This window comes from Emys orbicularis, chromosome 18, assembly GCF_028017835.1.
Source record: "Emys orbicularis isolate rEmyOrb1 chromosome 18, rEmyOrb1.hap1, whole genome shotgun sequence".
Taxonomy (NCBI): Eukaryota; Metazoa; Chordata; order Testudines; family Emydidae; genus Emys; species Emys orbicularis.
In genome coordinates this window covers 26,114,080-26,138,216 of record NC_088700.1, presented here as the reverse complement: position 1 = coordinate 26,138,216, position 24,137 = coordinate 26,114,080, and the positions used below count along the sequence as shown (strand labels likewise).

The 24,137-nt window shown below is 48.5% G+C and overlaps 1 protein-coding gene across 1 annotated transcript in view; it reads left to right on the top strand.

Annotated features, from left to right (window-relative positions):
* Nucleotides 1–24,137, top strand: part of PNPLA7 (patatin like phospholipase domain containing 7) — a 424,003-nt gene that overhangs the window by 84,562 nt on the left and 315,304 nt on the right. Inside the window, exon 12 of the mRNA XM_065418594.1 lies at nucleotides 9,652–9,796. Within this exon, the coding sequence (XP_065274666.1) occupies nucleotides 9,652–9,796 (145 nt within the window). The remainder of the gene's footprint in view (nucleotides 1–9,651; nucleotides 9,797–24,137) is intronic.

Sequence of the window (24,137 nt, the reverse complement as noted above, 5' to 3'; positions counted from 1 at the left end):
TTTAATGACCCAAGTGGTTTCAACAGTAGACTTACGAGAGAGAGAATGGCAATAGTCTTCTCTGAACGTAGTAGCAAAAGTAATCCACCAACCTCACTACTTAGATCCATCCCATCTTGGTAGATACTTTCCAAAGCCAGTAATAACAGCTGGAGTAATTTTAAGACAACAGTCAAGGATCGCTCATGAGAAAGCCAGCGGGTTTTCCCAGGTTGGACTAATTTGAACTTCAGTCCCATTATATCTTCTATATTTTCCAAGATATTCAGTCTTTTTGGACTCTTTCTGAAAAAAGAATATAATGAAGACATTACATTTATAGCTTTTTAAATGTCTTTTGAAGATTCTGCAGCTCGTACTAGTGCTAGTTGGAGTAGATGGCCTCTGCAGTGTGTATAGGAGAGATTAGGGTTACACTTTTCTCTGAGCAAAGCTTGTACTCCACCATGTCTTCCAGAGAAGTTTGCAGCTTCATCAAATGCACAAGCAGCCATCTGTTTGGGGTCCAGTTGACAAGCATTTAACTCTTCTAAGATGTGGGTTGTCACAGATGCAGCCAATGTGTCTTCTATAACTTGAACATCTAGAAATGCATCTACTGGCCTACCACTGACATCAAGATAACATACACAGTTACTTAATACTTGATGCCCATTTGCATCGGTGCATTCATCAGCCATGTATGCAAATTTTTTTAATATGGTGAGAGAGTTCGTCACTTTTTCAACTGTTGAGTCTTTCACTGTTGCACTGCATGCTTCTAGCCAGTCAGTTGAGTTTCTTGCAGAAAGATAGTGAGCATTTGCTGGTCTTGTTTGGAACCAGTGTTCAACTTCAGGATGAACAAGTGACAATGCACTTAACATTGGCCTCCAGTTTGTAGTGTGTGGTATCTCTTGCTTAAATAGAAAGTAGGATGCCACAGCCATGTTTATTCACATGAACTGTGTTGTGTCTCCAGCATTCTTAACAGCCTCATTAAGTACTTCTAAAATTGGCTTTGAAAGTGGGCTTATAAGGCTTTCTGCATGTTGATGCACTCCAGAGGCCTGGTGTTTTGCAGCCTTTTCACGTAGTTTGTCAGCATTGGCTTTGCTGATCGGTTTGACAAATCAAGCTCCTCCACTTTTACCAATTATAGCATTGGGAAGCTTTCCTTCTTCGTAAGCTTTTTTGCAAGAGGTGCACCAGTAGCCATCTTTTGTAACTTCAATAAATGGGAACACTTTGACCGACAAACATCGGGAACTGCCTTTAGGTTTTGGAGACACTGTTTCTTCAGTAGGTAGCTGTATTTGTGCTTCGGGCTGGTCGGATGTAGATATACCACTTGAGCCTTCAGATGACATGTTGATATATTCTTGGTTCTTGATGTGTTCTTCACCTTGGTTAGTTTTTGAGGCCTTTCAGTGGAAAAATTGTTGTATTGTTTTTTGTCTTTTCATTTTCACTTTGACCTGCAACATATAAAAGAGATATGAATAAAGTAAATGTTTTGTTAGGATAATGCAAATTTAACATAAAGATAATGCAAGTTACACCAAAATACATAACAGGTCTAGATTTCTAAAAAATATAATTAAAAAAAAATGTATTTAATTTAAATTGACTTTTGAAAAATAAGCCATCATGGGATAAGAGGGAAGTCCTCTCATGGATCAGTAACTGGTTAAAAGATGGGAAACAAAGGGTAGGAATAAATTATCAGTTTTCAGAATGGAGAGAGATAAATAGTGGTATCCCTGAGGAGTCGGTACTAGCACCATTACTGTTCAACGTATTCGTAAATGATCTGGAAAAATGGGTAAACAGTGAGGTGGCAAAATTTGCTGATGATACAAAACTATTTAAGATAGTTAAGTCCCAGGCAGACTGCGAAGAGTTACAAAGGGATCTCACAAAACTGGGTGACTGGGCAACAAAATGGCAGATTAAATTCAATGTTGATAAATGCAAAGTAATGTACATTGGAAAACAATCTCAACTATACATACAAAATGATGGAGTCTGAATTAGCTGTTAACACTCAAAAGAGATCTTGGAGTCATTGTTGATAGTTCTCTGAAAACATCCACTCAATGTGCAGCGGCAGTCAAAAAAGCAAACAGAACGTTGGGAATCATTAAGAAAGGGATAGATAATAAGACAGAAAATATCATATTGCCTCTATATAAATCCATGGTACATGCACACCTTGAATACTGTGTGCAGATTCACCCCATCCCAAAAAAGATATATTGGAATTGGAAAAGGTACAGAGATGGGCAACTAAAATGATTAGGGGTATGAAACAGGAGGAGAGATTAAAATGACTGGGAATTTTCAGTTTAGAAAAGAGACGACTAAGGGGGGATATGATAGAGGTCTATAAAATCTTGACTGATGTGAAGAAAGTGAATAAGGAAATGTTACTTAATCCTTCACCTAACACAAGAACTAGCAGTCATCCAATGAAATTAATAGGTAGCAGGTTTTAAAAAAACAAAAGGAAGTACTTCTTTACACAACATAAAGTCAACCCGTGGAACTCTTTGCCGGGGATGCTGTGAAGAGCAAAACTATAACAGGATTAAAAAAAGAACTAGATAAATTCCTGGAGAAGAGGTCCATCAGTGGCTATTAGCCAGGATGGGGAGGGATGCAACACCATGCTCTGAGTGTCCCTAGCCTGTTTGCCAGAAGCTGGGAATGGGCAACAGGGGATGGATCACTTGATGATTACCTGTTCTGTTCATTCCCTCTGAAGCACCTGGCCTTGACCACTGCTGGAAGACAGGATACTGGGCTATAGGGACCATTGGTCTGACCCAGTATGACCATTCTGATGTAAAAATTAATTGTAATAATAAAAATGTTTAGTACAGAAACTCCCCAACATAATGACCTGTCAAGATAGCAACGATGTGAGATAACAACCTTGGCAAATAATGCATTTAAAAAATCTTGGCCTACTAGGAAAAATATTTATACAAGTTTCAATTCCCAGTCACAAATCTAGCACTCTGGAGCAAAGTCACTAAAATATAGTCCAACAAACAAATGTTTTTTTAACGTGCCCCTCACTTTTCCCTCCACTGCACCCCACTCACCGGGGTTGTCCTTGGTCAGTGGAGACTCAGAGTTCAGAGGTGCTTTCACGTGAGTTCACCTCCCAGGTGGGGGGCCAGAAGGCACCTTGCTCGTTCCTCCAGCTGCTCACTGTTCGCTCTGGCCACTGCTGGCTGTTGTGCCACCGTTCACTCCACCACTCTGTTGCCAATGGCCCTGTGCAGTCACCTTCTGCTGCCACCTGCCACTGTGTGACCTCTGCGAGTTGGTCTCTTGAGGTTCCACCCAGCTCTCAGTGGTTTCAGCTGAGCTCTCAGTGCGGGAACCTCGCTGCTAGTGCAGTCTGGGCCATCTCTTCTACAGAAACACTGTCCCCACAGGAGGACTAAGCACTTAGACCTGATTATCAGTGATTTCAGCTGCAGTGGTCACTTAACAGAACAAAAGACTATCTATGGAGCCTAATCAGCTCTGTCTTTAAACAGTGGAGAAGGACAGGTCCCCACCCTCTTTCTTGATGCCCTCAATCAGCACAGGCTAAGTACAGTTCTACTGCCTTTTACTCATACAATACGAACAACATTTCTTCTCCCCCACCCCCCGCATTCAAGTGATATGTAACCCAACCCTAGCCAAAATCTATCACTTGGGTAACACAGCTCTGTTTGCTGGATACCTAGGTAGATTAGGTGTGAATGTAAATACAATCTGGTCCTGAAGCCTTTATACATCACACAATGATATCCATGACCAGTGTGTCATCAGTTTTTGTATGATACCTTGCAAGATGCTGTCTGGCTAAATATTCTGACAGCAGTGTGTTTTATTTGCCTTTTGCTAGCTGGCACAAAGTGGCTCTTAGGGTCACACCTGTGAAATGTCTGTTCTCCTGCTCCTGGACTGGGCTCTGGCCTATAGTATCCTGTGTAGCAGCTGTGCTTGCCCTGCAGATTCAACTGATCTTGTGCACCTGCTGTTCTTCCCTTTGGGAGCCTGTGACTAGGGAAACAGTGACAAACAGCCATCTTAAATCAAAATATTGTTTGTTTTTGCAGTAGGAACAAAGCATAAGAGAAAAAGGAATTTTAAAACCGTCTGCACACATCTCTCTTACCTAGAGTCCTACCATCCCGATGGAAACCTAGGCAGGCCTACTTCTTCAGACGTCCTCAGAGGGGTCCTGTGTCTCAGCTTGGTTCCCCTGAACAGTTACTCCCCATCTCTGCGGACAGGGTCCCTTTTAATTCTGCCAGAGCTCCCTTGTTCTTCCATGTTCCCATGCTTCTGCCTGTCCTGGTGCAAACCAGGGCTGTAGGTGGGCTGGATAGGAGGCAAAATCATGAAGGCTAATAGTTCAGGTGTTGTCTCTTAACAACTCTTACATGTTTCTGGAAGGTGGCTTATCTTGAGCCATTCTTTTCCTTCCTGCCTGTTGCAGTTCTGGGGCATATTTATGTCTCTGTTACTAAAAAGCACTTTCCTTTAAGTAGTATATTTTATTCTTATTCTGGAATATGAATTCTATATTTTGAATTTTAAAATAAATGGGATTGAAGATGTGATGGAGTGTAGCAGGGTGGTCACCCCGCTCCTGCCCTGAAGGGCTTAAAACAGCCCTGGGAGAGGGCTGTGGCAGGGGAAAAGCTGGGCTGATTGGGGGAAGCAGCCACAGGTGGGGCCACGCCCCAATCAGACCACAGCTGGCCCTATAAGAGGGCTGAGGGCCAGAGACTGAAAAAGTGTCTCTCTCTAGCAGTGGAGAGAGAAGGGACTGGCTGTCTGGTAGCTGAGCAGGGTACCTAGAGTGGAGCAGGGCTGGGGGAAGGCCAGAGGAGCTGGGGAGCTCCAGCCTGGAAAACCCCCAGGCCTTGCTAAAGGCTGGGAAGGGTATGGGGTTGCAGAGGTGCAGCCCAGGGTTAGGAAAGGCAGCAGGTCCAAACCCCCCTTTCCAGTGATGAGTGGTTTACAGATTGCAGTCCGGCCCAGTGAGCGGGGGCTAGATGGTGGCTGGTAGTAGCCACTGAGGCAAGGTGTGGATAGAGGGTTGGGAGTTCCCCTGGGTGGGGAGACCCAGATTGTGGGTTACTGCTGGGGGAAGAACCCTGACATAGAGGGGCACCGGGGGCTAGTGGAGGGCGAGACACCGGCCTGCAGAGGGTGCTCCGGGCTGGAAGAGCTAATTCCCAGGACGACCAGCAGGAGGCGCCGCGCCGGTGAGTCGTCGCACTGCCACATGGAGGTTTGAAAACGTGTCATTTCATGGCTGTAGGTGTATCTGATGGGGACATACCAACCCCACTCTGAGTGAGCAAGGGTTATGATGGGATAATGTGATTTTAGTCAATAGGTCAATAACGTGCCATCGCTGGTGTGACGATGCGGTTCTGGCGGAACCCAACTGAGAGTGCCAACTCAGGACAAATTGCTCGAATAGGGCAGTTACAGCCCAAGGCTGGGGTTTTTTCCACCTCTAAGGCAAACCAAACCAGCCAGACTAGGAGGACTTCGGTCTCACCCCACTGGCTAGCCGCAAGTCTCACAAGCAATCTCCTAGACTCTCCAGTTTCCCAGTATTACCACCAGTGCCACTCGTTATGGGGACAAATGGTTATGAAAACCAATACCCCAGTAAAAGAAAAAGGTTCTCCTGATCCCAAAGGACCAAGCCCCAGACCCAGGTCAATATACAAATCAGATCTTACCCACAAATCACGCTGTTGCCAATCCTTTAGAATCTAAAATCTAAAGGTTTATTCATAAAAGGAAAAAGATAGAGATGAGAGTTAGAATTGGTTAAATGGAAACAATTACATACAGTAATGGCAAAGTTCTTGGTTCAGGCTTGCAGCAGCGATAGAATAAACTGCAGGTTCAAATCAAGTCTCTGGAATACATCCCCCGCTGGGATGGGTCCTCAGTCCTTTGTTCAAAGCTTCAGCTTGTAGCAAAGTTCCTCCAGAGGTATGAAGCAGGATTGAAGACCAAATGGAGATGAGGCATCAGCCTTATATAGTCTTTTCCAGGTGTAAGAACACCTCTTTGTTCTTACTGTGGAAAATTACAGCAAAATGGAGTCTGGAGTCACATGGGCCAGTCCCTGCATACTTTGCTGCGTCTTAAGGCATATTTGCCTTTTCTCAATGAGTCCATTGTATAGCTGATGGTTCTTAATGGGCCATCAAGCAGGCTAGGCAGAGCTAACACCAGCTTGTCTGGGATGTCACCCAGAAGCATAGCATAAGTTTGCAATACAGACAGTATATAGCCAATATTTATAACCTCAACTATAAAACTGATACACACATATAGACAGCATAATTATAACCAGTAAACCATAACCTTGTCTTAGACACCCCATTTGACCCCCTTTATACAAGATTTGGGTGCCACTACAGGACCTTGGTTGCAACAATGATCTATATGGTCCCAGATTATATCAATAACGTCACAGCTGGTAATTAGTAACAATGGTCAATGATGGAATATTAAAAGTTACTACAGAGAACTTTTTTCCGGAGGGTGTGGCTGGAGAATCTTGCTCGCATGCTCGGGGTTCAGCTGATCGCCTTATTTGGGGTCGGGAAGGAATTTTCCTCCAGGGTAGATTGGCAGAGGCCCTGGAGGTTTTTCGCCTTCCTCCGCAGCATGGGACAGGGGTCGCTTGCTGGAGGATTCTCTGCGACTTGAAGTCTTTAAATCATGATTCGGGGACTTCAACAGCTGAGTCAAGGGAGAGAATTATTCCAAGAGTGGGTGGGTCAGCTTTTGTGGCCTGCATCATGCAGGAGGTCAGACTAGATGATCATAATGGTCCCTTCTGACCTTAAAGTCTATGATCTGCAATGGGCCCACTCAGCCTCACCTTGTTACACCTGCACTCAGTGTCTGGTGATGAAGGGGGTAATTAAAAGGGAAGAGAGTTCTAAAACAACTCAGTAGGTGGCTGACCAGCAAGGAGCACAGACTCCTGTCCTTTGGTCCCTGAGGAAAGGACCAGCTAAGAACCTCTGCAGAGACTGCTGCCTGCCAGAACTCCCCGGAGGATCATAGGTCTGGCACAGGACTATTGTTTTTTGGGACTATTTCTTTGCTTTACTACAAAAAGGGCTCTTGGGCTGTCTGTGCTATCCAGGACAGGCCTGTCAAGGTCCTAACTAGACTGTTGCAGGGAATCCCTGCCCTGGAAGGGTTAGGACCTGCTTCAGTTAACTCTGTGTGGACTTTTGCACCCTACTCAAGTCTGCCTTGTGGCTTATTTTGGACCCTGAAGAGCATGGTCAGAATGTGCATTGACTCATTTTCTCATTAACTTGGGGATCTTACTAAACATTTGATAGTATGGTGTGATGGGTTCGGTCACATAGACCCCCTTGGGACTGTCACCTGACATGCTGGAATTACCTCTGAGACCATTTTCCCTGCCAGCTTGGTACTCAAGAACCCTGCCTTGTTGAGCCAGACACGCTAGCCTGCTGTAACACAGACCCAGGTCTGGTCCATGCCCCCAAAGCTGCAGACTTTAACCAAAAACTGCTCAGCAGGTCACCTATCTCCAGCATCCAGACCCCAATGGGATCCAAACCCCAAATAAATCTGTTTTACTCTGTATATAGCTTATATAGGGTAAACTCATAAATTGTCTGCCCTCTATAACACTGATAGAGGGAGATGCACAGCTGTTTGCTACCCCAGGTATTAATCACTTACTCTGGGTTAATTAATAAACAAAAGTGATTTTATTAAGTTTAAAAAGTAGGATTTAAGTGGCTTCAAGTAATAACAAGCAGAACAAAGTAAGTTATTAAGCAAAATAAAATAAAACATGCCAGTCTGAGCCTAATACATTAAGGCTAGGTCTACACTACCCGCTTGAATCGGCGGGTAGAAATCGACCTCTCGGGAATCGATTTATCGCGTCCCATCGGGACGCGACAATCAATCCCCGAATCGACGCTCTTACTCCACCAGCGAAGGTGGGAGTAAGCGCCGTCGACGGGAAGCCGCAGAGGTCGATTTTGCCGCCGTCCCTACAGCAGGGTAAGTCGGCTGCGATACGTCGAATTCAGCTACGCTATTCGCGTAGCTGAATTTGCGTATCTTAAATCGACCCCCCCCTTGAGTGAAGACGTACCCTAAGAAGCTGTTTACAGGTAAATCTCACCCTTAGAGATGTTCCAATAAGCTTCTTTCACAGACTAGACTCCTTCCTAGTCTGGGCCCAATCCTTTCCCCTGGTACAGTCCTTGTTAGTTCCAGCAGGCATCTTAGGTGAAAAACAGGGGTGTTCTTATGACTGCTGCCGCCTTGTTCTGCTCCACCCCCTTTTATAGCTTTGGCACAAGGCGGGAATCTTTTGTCTCTCTGGATCCCCACCCCTCCTTCTAAATGGAAAATTAGCAGGTTTAAGATGGTTTCCACCATTCTTCCTGGGCTGGCTTACACGAACACAGGAAGGCTTGCAAGTAAACAGAGCCATTTACAACCAATTGTCCTAGTCAATGGGAGCCATCAAGGTTCTAAACGATCATCAATGGGCCACACTTTGCATAATTGAGTTAGAATCTCTCTCTCATAAATTCAGAGGCTCTGCAGAGCTAATGGGACTGTCACAGGTTAGCCTGAACCAGTGGAGTGTCTCACACAGCAAGCTCACTCTAATTTTAGTTTTTTGTCTTGCCTGTTGGGACCTGATTAGCTTTGGCCTGCACCTGGCCCTACTAGCCACTGGAGGCAGTACCAGATTTACCATGGCACCAGTAGCGCCATGGCATCGGGCCCACGCTCCAAAGGGGCCCCGGCCCGGCTGCTCTTCTCCTCCCCCCGCTCTCTCCTGGGGGCAGAAGCTTGGGGCTGCCGGCTCCTGGGGCTCTGTCCTGCTGCAGCAGGGCAGGCTCCGCCGGCATCCAAGCTCCCCCCTCCCCCGCCTCTTGCCCCAGCGTGCTGCGTTCCCGCCCCTCCCCCTCTCCCTGCCACCGATCATCTGTTTGCCGGAGTGAGGGGGGGAGGAGGTGGAGAAGAGGTAGGGGCGGGGCCTTGGGGAAGGGGGGTGGAATTAGGGCATACCCCCTCCAGCCCCCTGCTGTGAGATGCTCAGGGCAGGGGGCTGGGAGCACCCCCACGACCCCAGCCCCCTGCCCTGACTCCTGCACTCCCCTCACACTCCCCTGCCCTGACTCCTGCACCCCCCTCACACACACCCAGCCCTCTCCCCTGACTCCTGCACCCCCCCACGACCCCAGCCCCACCTTTGGATGGAGTGTGTCAAGGCGGTAGGGCCTCCAGCAGGGGGCATCGAATGCCTGCTACACCCCATCAGAGAGAGTACAACTATATTGTGTATAAGGTGAGACTGAGAAAAGAAAGAAGAGGTATGTCTGGCTAATGATGTTATGTTGGCCGCAGAGTACCTGTGAACCTAGGTTTTGCTACACAAAGATGACATTGAATAACACATCCAAAGCCGGAAAGCCCAAAGAGACTGCAGTTATCTCCCCCTTTTTAAAGGTCCTAACATGTAATCTGCTCCATATACAGCACTGCAAGACACAGGAAACTGTGTACACATGTGAATCTGTGTAAATCTTCATCTCTCGTTTCCCTCAGGAGAGCCAGGCCATCCCATTGATATCTGTGGCAAGTGTAACATCTGGAGGAAGTTCATACAAAGAGGTGAAAAGACAACTGTCTAATGTATCGGAGGAGGAACGGGGAGAAAAGTTGGAGAAAGCAGGGGATACCTCCGAAACAGGTAACGTTTGTGTTCGTGTGTACAGAGCGCCCTTGATGATGCTCTGGGCGGCACAGTATTGTGCTGTGTATCAGCAGCCTTTTGTTTGATTTAGGTAGACGGGAAATGTCTTTACATTTTGGATACAGATCCCAAGTCTTCGGAGAATCCTAAACTTCTTTATTATGAACCAATATTTCATCTTGATTTAAGATCTTGAAAAAGAAAAAAAGAAGCCTAATTTTAAAAAATTTAAGGCTAGAGAAAATTATTATTTCATGAATATATTTGCAAGACCAGAGTACTCTTTAATTTTAATTGAATATGCTGTGAGACTATAAGAGAATTACCTGACTTAAGTAGTAGCAAGAGAAACCCTACAAATATGAAGGGGTTTGAGCTAAGAGACCTCCCTAGAATTTACCTAGAATAAATGAAATTAAGGCAGCTAAGTAGTGAGCAGCATCACATGGCTATCATGTAGCCATGGTGGCATGTAGAATGAAGCAGGCTTCCATCTTGAATGGTTGTGCAAGTCATCTTCCTTTGGCAAGAGTCAGTAAGGGAGCATTTAGGCTTTTTAAATCCCTCAAAATTGCATCTTCCAACCTTATTTGGGTCGATTTTTTGTGTTCTGCTTCCTTCGACCTCCTCTCTAAGAAGTGAATGTGTCTGAATCTTCCTTACAGAACGAAATGTTCTTCTTTGAGAGATGTCCCTGTGGATACTCCATTCCAGGTTTTGGTGCACCCCTGTGCCTTCGTTCGGAGATTTTTACAGCAGTACTTGTACGGGCCACTCGTGCGCGGTGCCTGCCTCATGCGCTGAATGTGCCTCAATAACGCACACGCGCGGCCCGAGCTCCTCGGTTCCTTCTCTACCGTCCCCAGCCTGAGATGGAGCTCAGCAGTCTCGCTCAATTATTTCTCGCTTTAGATAGATAGATAGTTAGTTATTTATACAGTTTATCTAGGGTGGTTTTTTTTAGTCAGATAAGTTTAATTTCCCCCTTCCCAGTTTTTTTCTGTCAGTTAGACAGTTTATACTATGCCTGGCTCGTCAGGTTTTAAGAGATGCACTACGTGCAGAGAGACCATCCCTGTCTCTGATGGCCATTCTCAATGTGTTCGCTGTTTGGGGGTGTCCCACGTCCCCCAAATATGTTCCCACTGCAGTAAACTGAAGGCTAGGGCACAAAAGGACAGAGACCTGAGACTCAAGTTAATTCTAATGGAGAAGTCCCTCAGACCTGCCTCTGACCTAGGTCAGGAGTCCTACTTGAGACAGAGACCTCCTAAGTTCACCAAGGACAAGAAAACAACAAAAAAAGGCCAGCTTCATCACCTCACAGAGACCAGCCTGTATCCAAATGGTCTCCAACCAGGTCTGTCTCGTTGGTGCTGACCGCTCCACGGCTCAGCACATACGATGCTCCAGCATCCGTACCCCAGCTGCTGCCAGTACATACCGCTCCGGTGCCGAGGCTACAGGCTTAAAGTTGCCTGCCTCTTCTAATACGGTGCAGCACAGCACCGCAAAGGACTCGGTGCCTATTCAGCTGAGCCTGCCTGTGCCGCACACAATTACAGTTGCTGTCCTGGCACTGACACCTCAACCACCTATGACTCCGCATATGGCGCCGTGCCAATCGGCACCGGCCGAACCTATGGCACTGCCGCCACACCCAGCGCTATATATTCTGGCTCCTTCTACCTCATCACCACAATTTATTCATTCCAGCGATTTGCTAATCTCGCCAACTCCAGATTCCCCATTACTTGGTACCGATCTCTCACTGGGACCGTAGGCACGGCACCGACAGATATCCCTTATTCCCTCTCACTTTTCTAGTGATGAGGACGATGAAGTGGAGGGAGTTTTTTCACCATACCATTCCTCCCCCCTTCACACTCCCGCTAGCATGGGACCAAGGAGACCAAGGGGTTCATATTCCAAGGACTTACCACCCTGGTATGGACACCCGTGGATGGAACCACCCATGCCCTTCCCCGGACAATGGCATTATTGGAACCCATGGGGGTCCTACAGCAGGCACCTCAGTCGCTGGTATAGCCCACGCAGAGGCAACATTAGATCTCCTCCTGTACCTGTCCACACTTCTGCGATGGACAGACAGGAGCAACCTGCAATGGTGCATGCAGATGAGGAGGCACCTGAACCCTCTCCAAATAATAATAATAATTCATCCACCTCACCAGTAGAGGCTATCATGCCTCCACCCCCAACAACAGTGGATGATTTTACTCATTTTCAGGACCTCTCCAAAAGAGTGGCTAATGAGCTCAAGATCACTCTGGAGGAGGTGTCGGAGACTCAGCATGAGCTGACTGACATATTACAACCTTCGACCTCCTCCACGATTGCCCTACCTATTAATGGAGCCATTATGGACCCTGCCAAGAATATCTGGCAAACCTCAGCCACCATACTCCCTACCTGCAAAAGGGTAGACCAGAATACTATGTCCCCTCCAGGGGGCCAGAATTCCTTTTCATGCACCCAGCACTAAATTCACTGGTGGTAGAAGCAGCCAACCAAAAGAACAAACAGCAGCATTTCCAGTCCACTCCCTTTGACAAGGACAGCAAAAGAATGGACCTACTCGGCCGCAAAGTTTATGCATCATCCATGCTACAATTTAGAGTGGCAAACTACGCAGCCCTACCGGCCACATATGATCACAGAAATTACGGGAAACTCATGGACTTTATTAATGACATCCCAGAGGACAAGAGACAACAATTCAAAACAGTAGTTTCTGAAGGACAGATTATTTCCTGCACGACATTGCAGGCTGCTCTTGATGCTGCAGACACAGCTGCCAGGTCCACCGCGATTGCCATAGTGATGCGTTCGGCTTCATGGTTTACCGCTTCTTCTTTCCCACGCAAGATACAAAACACCATGGAGGATCTCCCCTTCGATGGCAAGAAGTTATTTGCAGCAAAAACCAACGAGGTGCTGCACACTATAAAGTATTCCAGAGCAACGCTCAGATCCCTAGGCATCCATACACTGGCAACTAGAAGAAGACAATACAGGTAAGTAACTCCACACTTAACGTTGTAGTTATATTCCTGAAAAATGTGACTTTAAGTGAAACAATGTTAAGCGAATCCAATTTCCCCATAAGAATGAATGTAAATGGGGGGGTTAGGTTCCAGGGAAATTTTTTTTGCCATACAGTACAGTACTATAGTTGGGAGATGCCCTCGCCTTACTCCACACAGGCACAGCCCACTGGCACTGGAGATAATGAGACAGGCAAGGAGGCTGAAGGTGCTGTAGGCTAGGAGAAGCATGTTGCGCAGCGGCAGCTTCCCCTACTCTGCAAGCACGAGGGGCGGGGCTCAACCCTCGGCCCGCCCACGCCGCCTCTTCCCCCAAGCCCCCACCGTTAACCCGCCTCTTCTTCCCCCCCTCCTCCCCTTTTACTTCACACGCTGCGTCCTCCCTCCTGCCCACAGCAATCAGCTGGCTTGCGACGTTCAGGGGGCAGGAGGGAGGGGGGAGGAGTGCAGACTCTGCCGCGGGTAAGAGGCAGGGGAGGGAGGGGGGAGCCTGCGCGCCATCAGCTGGCTTGCGGCGTTCAGGAGGCAGGGGAGGGACGGGGAGCCTGCACGCCAAGTCCTCGCTCCTACCCCCTCCCTCCTGAACGCCGCAAGCCAGCTGATTGCCGCGGGCAGGAGGCAGGGGGAGGAGGGGGAAGGCGCTGATCCACGGGGTCTGCCGACGGGCGGGAAGCACTATGGGGAGCTGATGGGGGGGCTGCCAGCTGTGGACAAAGCAGGCAGCAAAATGATGTTACAGCGAAGCATTGCACAACTTTAAATGGAGCATGTTCTGTAATTGAGCAGGGACGTAACATCGAAACAACGTTAAGCGAGAGGATGTTAAGTGGGGAGTTACTGTATCAACCTTACCAGTGCCCACAATACCTGGCCTACATAATAACAGAGGCCGTATGACCAGCAACACCGCCAGAGACCCAGGCATCAATGACGATGCCCCACAATATCAGCACCATCCCAACCCCCTCCATCTAATAAGCAGATCTGAAGCCTTGGTCAAGGGTATAGAAGACCTCCCACACACTTCAGGGCTTATACTTCCCATCAAACTTTTTGGTCACCATTTACTCCCATTCTACCGCAACTGGCGAGCCCTCAGTATGGACAGATGGGCCCTAGAGGTCATCCGATTGGGCTATTCCATCCCCATCCTGTCCATACCCACCCCCACCCTGTCCCTCTTCAGGGACCCCCTCATGACCACTTGCTCCACCAAGAGGTGCAACATCATCTACAAATAGGAGCAGTCGAGACGGTGCCCGGTCAGCACGGGGAAAGAGTTTTTATTCCCACTACTTTTTGACAGAAAAGAAAAGTGGGGGATGGCGACCCATCCTTGACCTCAGGCGATTCAACAAGTTCATCAAAAGGCAAAAATTCAAAATGGTTACCCTCACAACCATAATTCCAGTATTGGAGCAGGGAGATTGGTTTTCAGCCCTCCACCTGCAGGATGCTTATTTTCATGTAACTATACACCCCGCCCACAGGCATTTTCTCAGATTTGTTATGGGCTCAAATCACTACCAGTACAGGGTTCTGCCCTTTGGCCTCTCAACAGCACCCCGCGTCTTTTCTAAGATTCTCGTGGTGGCAACGGCGCACCTATGGAAAAAAGGAGTCATAATTTTTCCTTACCTGGACGATTGCCTGCTCAAGGCACAGACTCTCGAGGAGGCCATCCAAGCCACACCGATAACCATCGACTTCTTCCAGGGTCTGTGCCTACAAATAAACAAAAACAAATCCACATTAACTTCTACTCAACGTCTAGAGTTCGTAGGCACTCACCTCGATTCCACAACCGGACTTGCATCTCTCCCATCCAATAGATTCAACACCATAAAGAATCTTGTCACCAAGTTGCAAAACAGCCCGCAGGTGACTGTCTGCAACTTCTCGGCCATATGACCTCTTGCACTTTTGTGGTCAAGAATGCACGCCTCTACATGCGGTGCCTGCAGGGTTGGATGACCACTGTCTACAGACCGAATATGCACAGCCTAAACAGACTTCTGTCCATACCTACCAAAGTCAAGGACTCACTCACATGGTGGACTCTTCCACACAACCTCTGTTCCGGAGTTCCGTTTGTACAGAAGTCCCCCCTCCATTATAATTACCACGGATGCTTCCCTCACGGGCTGGGGAGCACACATGGCCAAGCTGTGCTGTCTACAGCTTTCTTACCGGATCTGAAGTCCCTACCTCCTTAAGAGATACTGCTTTTCAGTCACCTGGAGTGGAGCACCCACAGGGACATCTCTCTCAAAGAAGAGGAGGTTACTCACCTGATGATTGTCCCTGTGGGTGCTCCCCTACCCACCCTTCTCCCCTCTACTTCAGAGTTTGGAGCGGTTTCCGTTGTAGAGAAGGAACTGAGGAGCCTGGGCCGCGTGCGCGCATTATTGAGGCACATTAGGCGTGTGAGGTAGGCACCCCGAGAGTACTGCTGTAAAAATCTCCAAGTGAAGGCGCAGGGGCACAGCAACACCTGGAGTGGAGCACCCACAGGGACACTCATCTCGAAGAACGTCAGTAGTTCTTCGAGTGCTTATATCAATTCCAGTTAGGGGTGTGTGCATGCCATGTGCACGGCTGTCGGAAACTTTTCCCGAGCAGCTACCTGTCGGGCCGGCTGTGGAGCCCCCTGGAGTAGCACTGGTATAGTGCTCTATATACGACCCTGCCGGGCCGACACCCCTTCAGTTCCTTCTTACCGCCAGTGATGGTTGTTGGAACAGTGGTCTCTTGCTTGCAAGTGCTCCACTAATCCCTAGCTCTTCTGCTTATCTTTGTGTATAGTTACCCATTGTTAGTTAATCGTTCTTTTCTAGTTGTTAATTGTAGTCTTTAGTGGTTGGGGAGTTTTCCCCTTCAACGAGTGCCCCGTGGGGCTCCGGGGCATGCCGTTCCAGGGCTTCAAACCCTGTAGCTCCTGCGCCAAGCCTATGCCCACAGGCGACCCCCACGACTCCTGTCTACGGTGTCTGGGAGAAGCCCATCAGGCAGATTAGTGCAAGATCTGCACAGCCTTCAAGCCTCGCACTAGAGGAGAGGGACATTTGTTTAAAACAACTCCTCATGGAGTCTGCTCTCCGTCCGCAGCAGGACCCGGCCCCGAGCGCCTCAGTGCAGAGCGCTCCTCCGGCGGTGCCATCCGCGACACCGAAAAAGGACTTGACATGCCCTCCCAGGGGTCGGCGGTCTCCCGGGACCCAGAAGCGTTCCCCTCAGCACCGCTCCCACTCGCCAGCTGCCCACAAGAAGCAGGCCAAGCCTCCACAATGGCCTGATTCAGAAACCGCAGTCTCGGCAGGGCATGCTGCGGAGCATGGGCCTACGGCCGACAGACCCTCCGGTCGGGCTCAACCCCCACGAGCCCCCTGTCTCCCCAGGAAGTCCTGTGCTCCTGGACTTCACGCGGCTGCAGGTGGAGGAGGTCATGCTACCCTCCACACTGGACACTTTTGAGGCCGCTATGAGGCTTATCGAAATGATGGCGCCCAAGTCTCCAGTCTTGGGGCCTCCGCTACCCTGAGGCCCGGCACCTTCAAGAGGCAAACCGGCTATGTTCAGGCCATCTGCACCCTGACCAGGATCTCTGTGTCGCTCTGAGTCCTGGTGCCGTACATATGCCCCACGCTGGTCTGACTCGCGGCAAAGGTCCGACTCGTGGCACTGGTCTTGCAGCCCTGACCCTCAGAGCCGTTCCCGGTTAGGGTTAGGGTTATGCTGATAGGTCATGGTCCCGCTCGAGGTCCAGATCCCAATCTGTGACCTCGCGGCACCGCTCACATTGACCTCAGACTGCACTCCCCAGTCGTTGCTCCCCGACACGGCACCGCTCCCCAGCACAGCACCGGTCCCGTTCGCGACGCCATTCCAGATCCTGTTCTAGACAACGGTCCCTGCTTCAGCAAGGGCCTCAATTGTGGTACCGCACCCCATCAAGGCACCGCTTCACCTCGCGGCACCGCTCCGCATCTCGTCGCCGTTCCCCACAGTGACCCTGCCGGTCACTGACCAGCCCTCGTTATTCCTCACGGCACTCATCCCGCCCGTTCAAGGAGGAGGAAGTTGCCATGGGGCAGTCCCGCACCGCTCCCCCTTGGCCATCCCGCTTAAGGGCCGCCTCCTTCAGGTCAGGCAGAGTATCGGGGGCATCGGAAGCACCCAGATCCAGGCCGGGTGTACCATCAGGCCCAATGTGGCCCCCCTGGCGCTCCCCCACTGTCCCATTCGGGGTCTCACCTTCCTGAAGCAACCATCAGCTGCCCGCCTCAGGATCCCTCGCAAAACCCGGATCCAACCCCACCTCCGGTGGAGGCTACACCTGGGGCTCGGGATGAGCTGGTCCCAGAGGATCAGGAGGCCGCCATGGAACCAGTCCTGCCAGTGGCGTCTTCCTCGTCCTCTCCTGACAAGGTGGTGGCGGGTACCTCCACGTCCGGTCCACCACCCATGGACTACAGGGCCCTGCAGGAACTCCTCCGAAGGGTGGCCCTAAATATGTACCTCCAGGTGGAGGAGATGGTAGAGGACAAGGACCCTGTGGTGGACATCCTGGCACCAGAGGGTCCCTCTAGGGTGGCCTTACCCATGCTAAAGACTATCCAGTCTAATGCCAAAACTATTTGGCAAACGCCTGCCTCCATTCCTCCTATGGCCAAAGGGGTCAAACGGAAGTACTTTGTCCCTACTAAAGGGTATGAATATCTGTTCACTCATCCCCCTCCGTGTTCCCTTGTTGTGGAGGTGGTGAATGAAAAAGAGAGGCAGGGGCCCACGCCCAAATCAAGAGACACCTTGATTTGTTTGGGAGACAGGTTTATTCAACCAGGGGCCTTTCTCTCCGGATCGCTAACCAGCTCGCGATCCTGAGCCAGTACAGTTATAACTCGTGGTCTGCGGTCCAAAAGTTCAAAGAGCTTCTCCCGTCCGAGTCAAGGGCTGAACTGGGGGCCATCGCTGAGGAGGGCAGAATTGTAGCCTGGACTTTCCCCGCAAGGCCCAGGCAGGACTTCTCCCGCAGGAGGAATAGATATAGTCGGCGTAGGCCACCGCACCCGCCTCCTGGGCAGGGCCAGGGATAGTCTAAGCTCCCTCCAGGCCCTAAGTGCCCCTTTTGAAGGTGCGCACAAGATCGGATTACCAGTCCACAATCCGGACACTTATCCTCCCTTCCTGAACCGTCTATCCCGCTTCTGTCTGTCTGTCTGTTTGTTTGTTTGTTTGTTTGAAGGACCGTGTGCTGTGGCTGGCAGTTGGAAGCTGTGAGCTTCAAAGTAAGGTTTGAAAGCTGGAAGCCTTTGTTAATTGGCTGAGCCTTAGGCAGTGGGCGGGGCTATCAAGAAGGCCAGGGCTTTATAAAGCAGTGAGCAAGTGACCAGGGAGCTTTGCGACCAGGGCTGCTAACAGGGAGTTTTGCAAGGGAGTTTGGAAGGGGAGTGGAAAGGGGGCAAGGTTCACTTGCCGTTCTTTAAAACCTCTAAACTAAACTATATTCAAAACTTCTTGATTTAAACAATACCCTTTCATTAAATAGGTAGCTGTAAGAGAGAATGCAGGCAGAACCCAGCAGCAGAGTGGGGGCTACCCAGTTTATTGCGCTGAGTGCAGCATGTATGATTACCTGCCCTGTGGGCGGGTGGCGTATGTGTGCATTCGGTGCAAGGAGCTCCTGGCCCTCAGAGACTGCATACAGGCTTTGGAGGCCAGGGTGGGGGAACTGGAGGAGCTAAGGGAGGCAGAGAGGTATGTTGATGAGGCTTTCCGGGACACTGTAGAATTGTCCTACCTCTGGTCAGACAGCCCCTGTGCTGTTGAGGAGGATGAAAGGTAGAGCAGTCAACGGGAGCAGAGGGAAACCTTCACATAGTTGGGACCCTCCTTCCAGATGGTGTTGGGGTATCCTCTCGCACTGAGGTTACCTCTCTGGGGGAGGGAACTCCAGTCACTAGGAAAAGGCAGATGTTAGTAATGGGAGATTCAATCATTAGAAACATAGATAGCTGGGTTTGTGATGACCGGGAGAACCGTATGGTGACTTGCCTGCCTGGTGCAAAGGTTGCGGATCTCTCGAGGCATCTAGATAGACTTATGTGTAGTGCTGGGGAGGAGCTGGTGGTCGTGGTACATGTAGGTACCAATGACGTAGGGAAGGGTAGGAGAGAGGTCCTGGAGGCCAAATTTAGGCTGTTAGGGAAGAGACTGAAATCCAGGAGCTCTATGGTGGCATTCTCAGAAATGCTCCCAGTTCCACGTGCAGAGCCAAGTAGGCAGGCAGAGCTTCAGAGTCTCAGTGCGTGGATGAGACGATGGTGTAGGGAGGAGGGGTTTAGATTCATTAGGAACTGGGGAAACTTTTGGGATGGGGGAGCCTATACAGGAGAGATGGGCACCACCTAAACCAAAGTGGAACCAGACTGCTGGCACTAAACAATAAAAAGGTTGCAGAGCAGTTTTTAAACTAAGATATGGCGGAAAGCCGACTGCTGCAGAGGAGCACGTGGATCGGACAGAGACTTCTCTTAGAGGAGAGTCTATTGATCGAGATTCTCTAGGTTTTAGTCAGGAGGAGAGGATGGAAGAGGATAATCTAGGGGCCAGATCAGACGAGAAACATTCACATAAAAAAGAATTGGACACATCAGAAAAGGGCAGACAAATAAACAGTGTCAATTTTTTAAAGTGCTTGTATATAAATGCTAGAAGTCTAAATAATAAGATGGGTGAACTAGAGTGCCTCGTGATAAAGGAGGATATTGATACAATAGGCATCACAGAAACCTGGTGGACTGAGGACAACCAATGGGACACAGTCATTCTGGGGTACCAAATATATCGGAAGGACAGAACTGGTCATGCGGGGGGGGGGGGGAGTGGCACTATATGTGAAAGAAAATGTAGAATCAAATGAAGTAAAAATCTTAAGTGAATCCACATATTCCATAGAATCTCTATGGATAGTAATTCCATGCTTTAATAAGAATATAACATTTGGGATCTATTATCGACCACCTGACGAGGACAGTGATAGTGACGATGAAATGCTAAGGGAAATTAGAGAGGCTATCAAAATTAAGAACTCAATAATAGTGGGGGATTTCTATTATCCCCATATTGACTGGGAACATGTCACCTCAGGATGAAATGCAGAGACAAAATTTCTCGATACTTTAAATGACTGCTTCTTGGAGCAGCTGGTACAGGAACCCACAAGGGGAGAGGCAACTCTTGATTTAGTCCTGAGTGAAGCGCAGGATCTGGTCCATGAGATAACTATAACAGGACCGCTTGGAAATAGTGACCATAATATAACAACATTTAACATCCATGTGGTGGGAGGAACACCTCAACAGCCCAACACTGTGGCATTTAATTTCAGAAAGGGGAACTATGCAAAAATGAGGAGGTTAGTTAAACAGAAATCAAAAGGTGGAGTGAAATCCCGGCAAGCTGCATGGACACTTTTCAAAGACACCATAATAGAGGCCCAACTTAAATGTATACCCCAAATTAAAAAAACACAGTAAAAGAACTAAAAAAGAGCCACTGTGGCTTAACAACCATGTAAAAGAAGCAGTGAGAGATAAAAAGGCATCTTTTAAAAAGTGAAAGTCAAATCCTAGTGAGGTAAATAGAAAGGAACATAAACACTGCCTAATTAAGTGTAAAAATGTAATAAGAAAAGCCAAAGAGGAGTTTGAAGAACGGCTAGACAAAAACTCAAAAGGTAATAACAAAATGTTTTTTAAGTACATCAGAAGCAGGAAGCCTGCTAAACAGCCAGTGGGGCCCCTGAACGATCGAGATACAAAAGGAGCGCTTAAAGACGATAAAGTCATTGCGGAGAAACTAAACGGATTCTTTGCTTCAGTCTTCATGGCTGAGGATGTTAGGGAGATTCCCAAACCTGAGCCGGCTTTTGTAGGTGACAAATCGGAGGAATTGTCACAGATTGAGGTGTCACTAGAGGAGATTTTAGAATTAATTGATAAACTTAACAGTAACAAGTCACTGGGACCAAATGGCATTCACCCAAGAGTTCTGAAAGAACTCAAATGTGAAGTTGCGGAACTATTAACTAGGGTTTGTAACCTGTCCTGTAAATCGGCTTCTGTACCCAATGACTGGAAGATAGCTAATATAATGTCAATATTTAAAAAGGGCTCTAGAGGTGATCCCGGCAATTACAGACCGGTAAGTCTAATGTCAGTACCGGGCAAATTAGTTGAAACAATAGTAAAGAATAAAATTGTCAGACATCTAGAACATAAATTATTGGGCAGAAGTCAACATGGTTTCTGTAAAGGGAAATCGTGTCGTACTAATCTATTAGAGTTCTTTGAAGGGGTCAACAAACATGTGGACAAGGGGGATCCAGTGGACATAGTGTACTTAGATTTCCAGAAAGCCTTTGACAAGGTCCCTCACCAAAGGCTCTTACGTAAATTAAGTTGTCATGGGATAAGAGGGAAGGTCCTTTCATGGATTGAGAACTGGTTAAAAGGCAGGGAACAAAGGGTAGGAATAAATGGTAAATTTTCAGAATGGAGAGGGGTAACAGGTGGTGTCCCCCAAGGGTCAGTCCTAGGACCAATCCTATTCAACTTATTCATAAATGATCTGGAGAAAGGGGTAAAAAGTGAGGTGGCAAAGTTTGCAGATGATACTAAACTGCTCAAGATAGTTAGGACCAAAGCAGACTGTGAAGAACTTCAAAAAGATCTCACAAAACTAAGTGATTGGGCAACAAAATGGCAAATGAAATGTAATGTGGATAAATGTAAAGTAATGCACATTGGAAGAAATAACCCCAACTATACATACAATATGATGGGGGCTAATTTAGCTACAACGAATCAGGAAAAAAGATCTTGGAGTCATCGTGGATAGTTTGCTGAAGACGTCCATGCAGTGTGTAGCGGCGGTCAAAAAAGCAAACAGGATGTTAGGAATCATTAAAAAGGGGATAGAAAATAAGACGGAGAGTATCTTATTGCCCTTATATAAATCCATGGTGCGCCCACATCTTGAATACTGCGTACAGATGTGGTCTCCTCATCTCAAAAAAGATATACTGGCATTAGAAAAGGTTCAGAGAAGGGCAACTAAAATGATGAGGGGTTTGGAACGGGTCCCATATGAGGAGAGATTAAAGAGGCTAGGACTTTTCAGCTTGGAAAAGAGGAGACTAAGGGGGGATATGATAGAGGTATATAAAATCATGAGTGATGTAGAGAAAGTAAATAAGGAAAAGTTATTTACTTGTTCCCATAATACAAGAACTAGGGGCCACCAAATGAAATTAATGGGCAGCAGGTTTAAAACAAATAAAAGGAAGGTCTTCTTCACACAGCGCACAGTCAACTTGTGGAACTCTTTGCCTGAGGAGGTTGTGAAGGCTAGGACTATAACAGCGTTTAAAAGAGAACTGGATAAATTCATGGAGGTTAAGTCCGTTAATGGATATTAGCCAGGATGGGTAAGGAAGGGTGTCCCTAGCCTCTGTTTGTCAGAGGATGGAGATGGATGGCAGGAGAGAGATCACTTGATCATTGCCTGCTGGGTTCACTCCCTCTGGGGCACCTGGCATTGGCCACTGTCAGTAGACAGGATACTGGGCTAGATGGACCTGTGGCCTGACCCAGTACGGCCATTCTTATGTTCTTATGTTATGTTCTACTGTGCATGGTCCCTTATTACATCAGACCGATGTACACTAGAAGCGGGATATTCTATCCACTTCTGCTCCTTCCCACCCTCCCATCCCCCTTGCCCGTCCCTATTCAGGGACCCCTCTCATGAGCAACTTCTCATCCAGGAGGTTCAAAGGCCAATTCTGGACCTAAGGGAACTCAACAAGTTCATCGACAGCCTGAAGTTCTGCATGGTCTCCTTGAGCACAATCATTCCCTCTCTGGATCTAGGAGACTGGTATGCCGCCCTCGATATGAAGAACACCTATTTTCACATATCTATCACCCGATCTCACAGACGGTTCCTCCACTTCGTGGTAAACAAGGTGCATTATCAATTCACGGCTCTCCCATTCGGTCTATGCATGGCTCCTCGCGTCTTCACCAAGTGCATGGCGGTCATGGCAGCCTTCCTTTGCCACCATCATGTGCATGTCTACCCTTACCTGGATGACTGGCTCCTCTGAGGCCGCTCTTGTCAGCAGGTAGAATCGCAGCTGCAAATGGTGAGAGGCATGTTTGAACGCCTAAGCATCATTCTCGACGTCAGCAAATCCGTCCTCACCCCGACTCAGAGACTAGAATTCATTGGGGCAGTTCTCGATGCCAATCAAGCGAGAGCGTTCCTCCCAGAGGTGCAGTGTCTGGCCCTCTCACTGATAATCAGCAGCCTTTGCAGTTTTCTCACCACCACGGCGAGGCAGTGCCTCAGACTGCTGGGCCACATGGTATTCTGCATGCCAGATTGTGACTTGGGCCTCTGCAAGCATGGCTTGTGTCCGTGTATCGCCTGGTCCGCGACAGTCTGGACATGGTGCTGACCATTCCAAGGCATACCCTCGATTCCCTGCGATGATGGCTTGACCCCCGCATGGTGAATGCCGGGGTCCCTTTTCACCCTCCCCAACCCACCTTGACTCTGGTAATGGACGCATCTGCGCTGGGTTGGGGAGCGCATCTCGGAAGCCTGACAACTCAGGGCTTATGTCAAGTAGAGGAACTGGCTCTGCATATCAACATCAAAGAGCTCAGGGCGGTCCGCCTTGCGTGCCAAGTGTTTCTGCCCCGCTTGCAAGGTCACTGTGTAGCAGTGCTCAAGGACAATACCATGGCCATGTTTTATATAAACAGGCAAGGCAGAACCCGATCGTCTCCTCTCTGTCAGGAAGCCCTCCTACTGTGGGAATTTTGTCTTGCCCACTCCATCCTTCTCTAAGCTTCATACCTGCCGGGCATTCAGAACGTGCTGGCGGACAGCCTGAGCAGACAGTTCCTTACGCACAAGTGGTCAATTCATCTGAACATCATCCACTCAATCTTCCTCAGTTGGGGATTTCCCCAAATTGACCTGTTCGCCACCTGGGCCAACAGGAAGTATCCAACCTTCTGCTCCTTCTGGGGATCACAGCCTGGGCTCGATCGCAGATGTGTTTCTGATTCCATGGTCCGGTCAACTACTATATGCCTTCCCACCATTTCCACTCATCCACAAGGTGCTTCTCAAGGTCTGCAGAGACAGGGCAGATGTCATACTGGTTGCTCCAGCTTGGCCTCACCAGTGCTGGT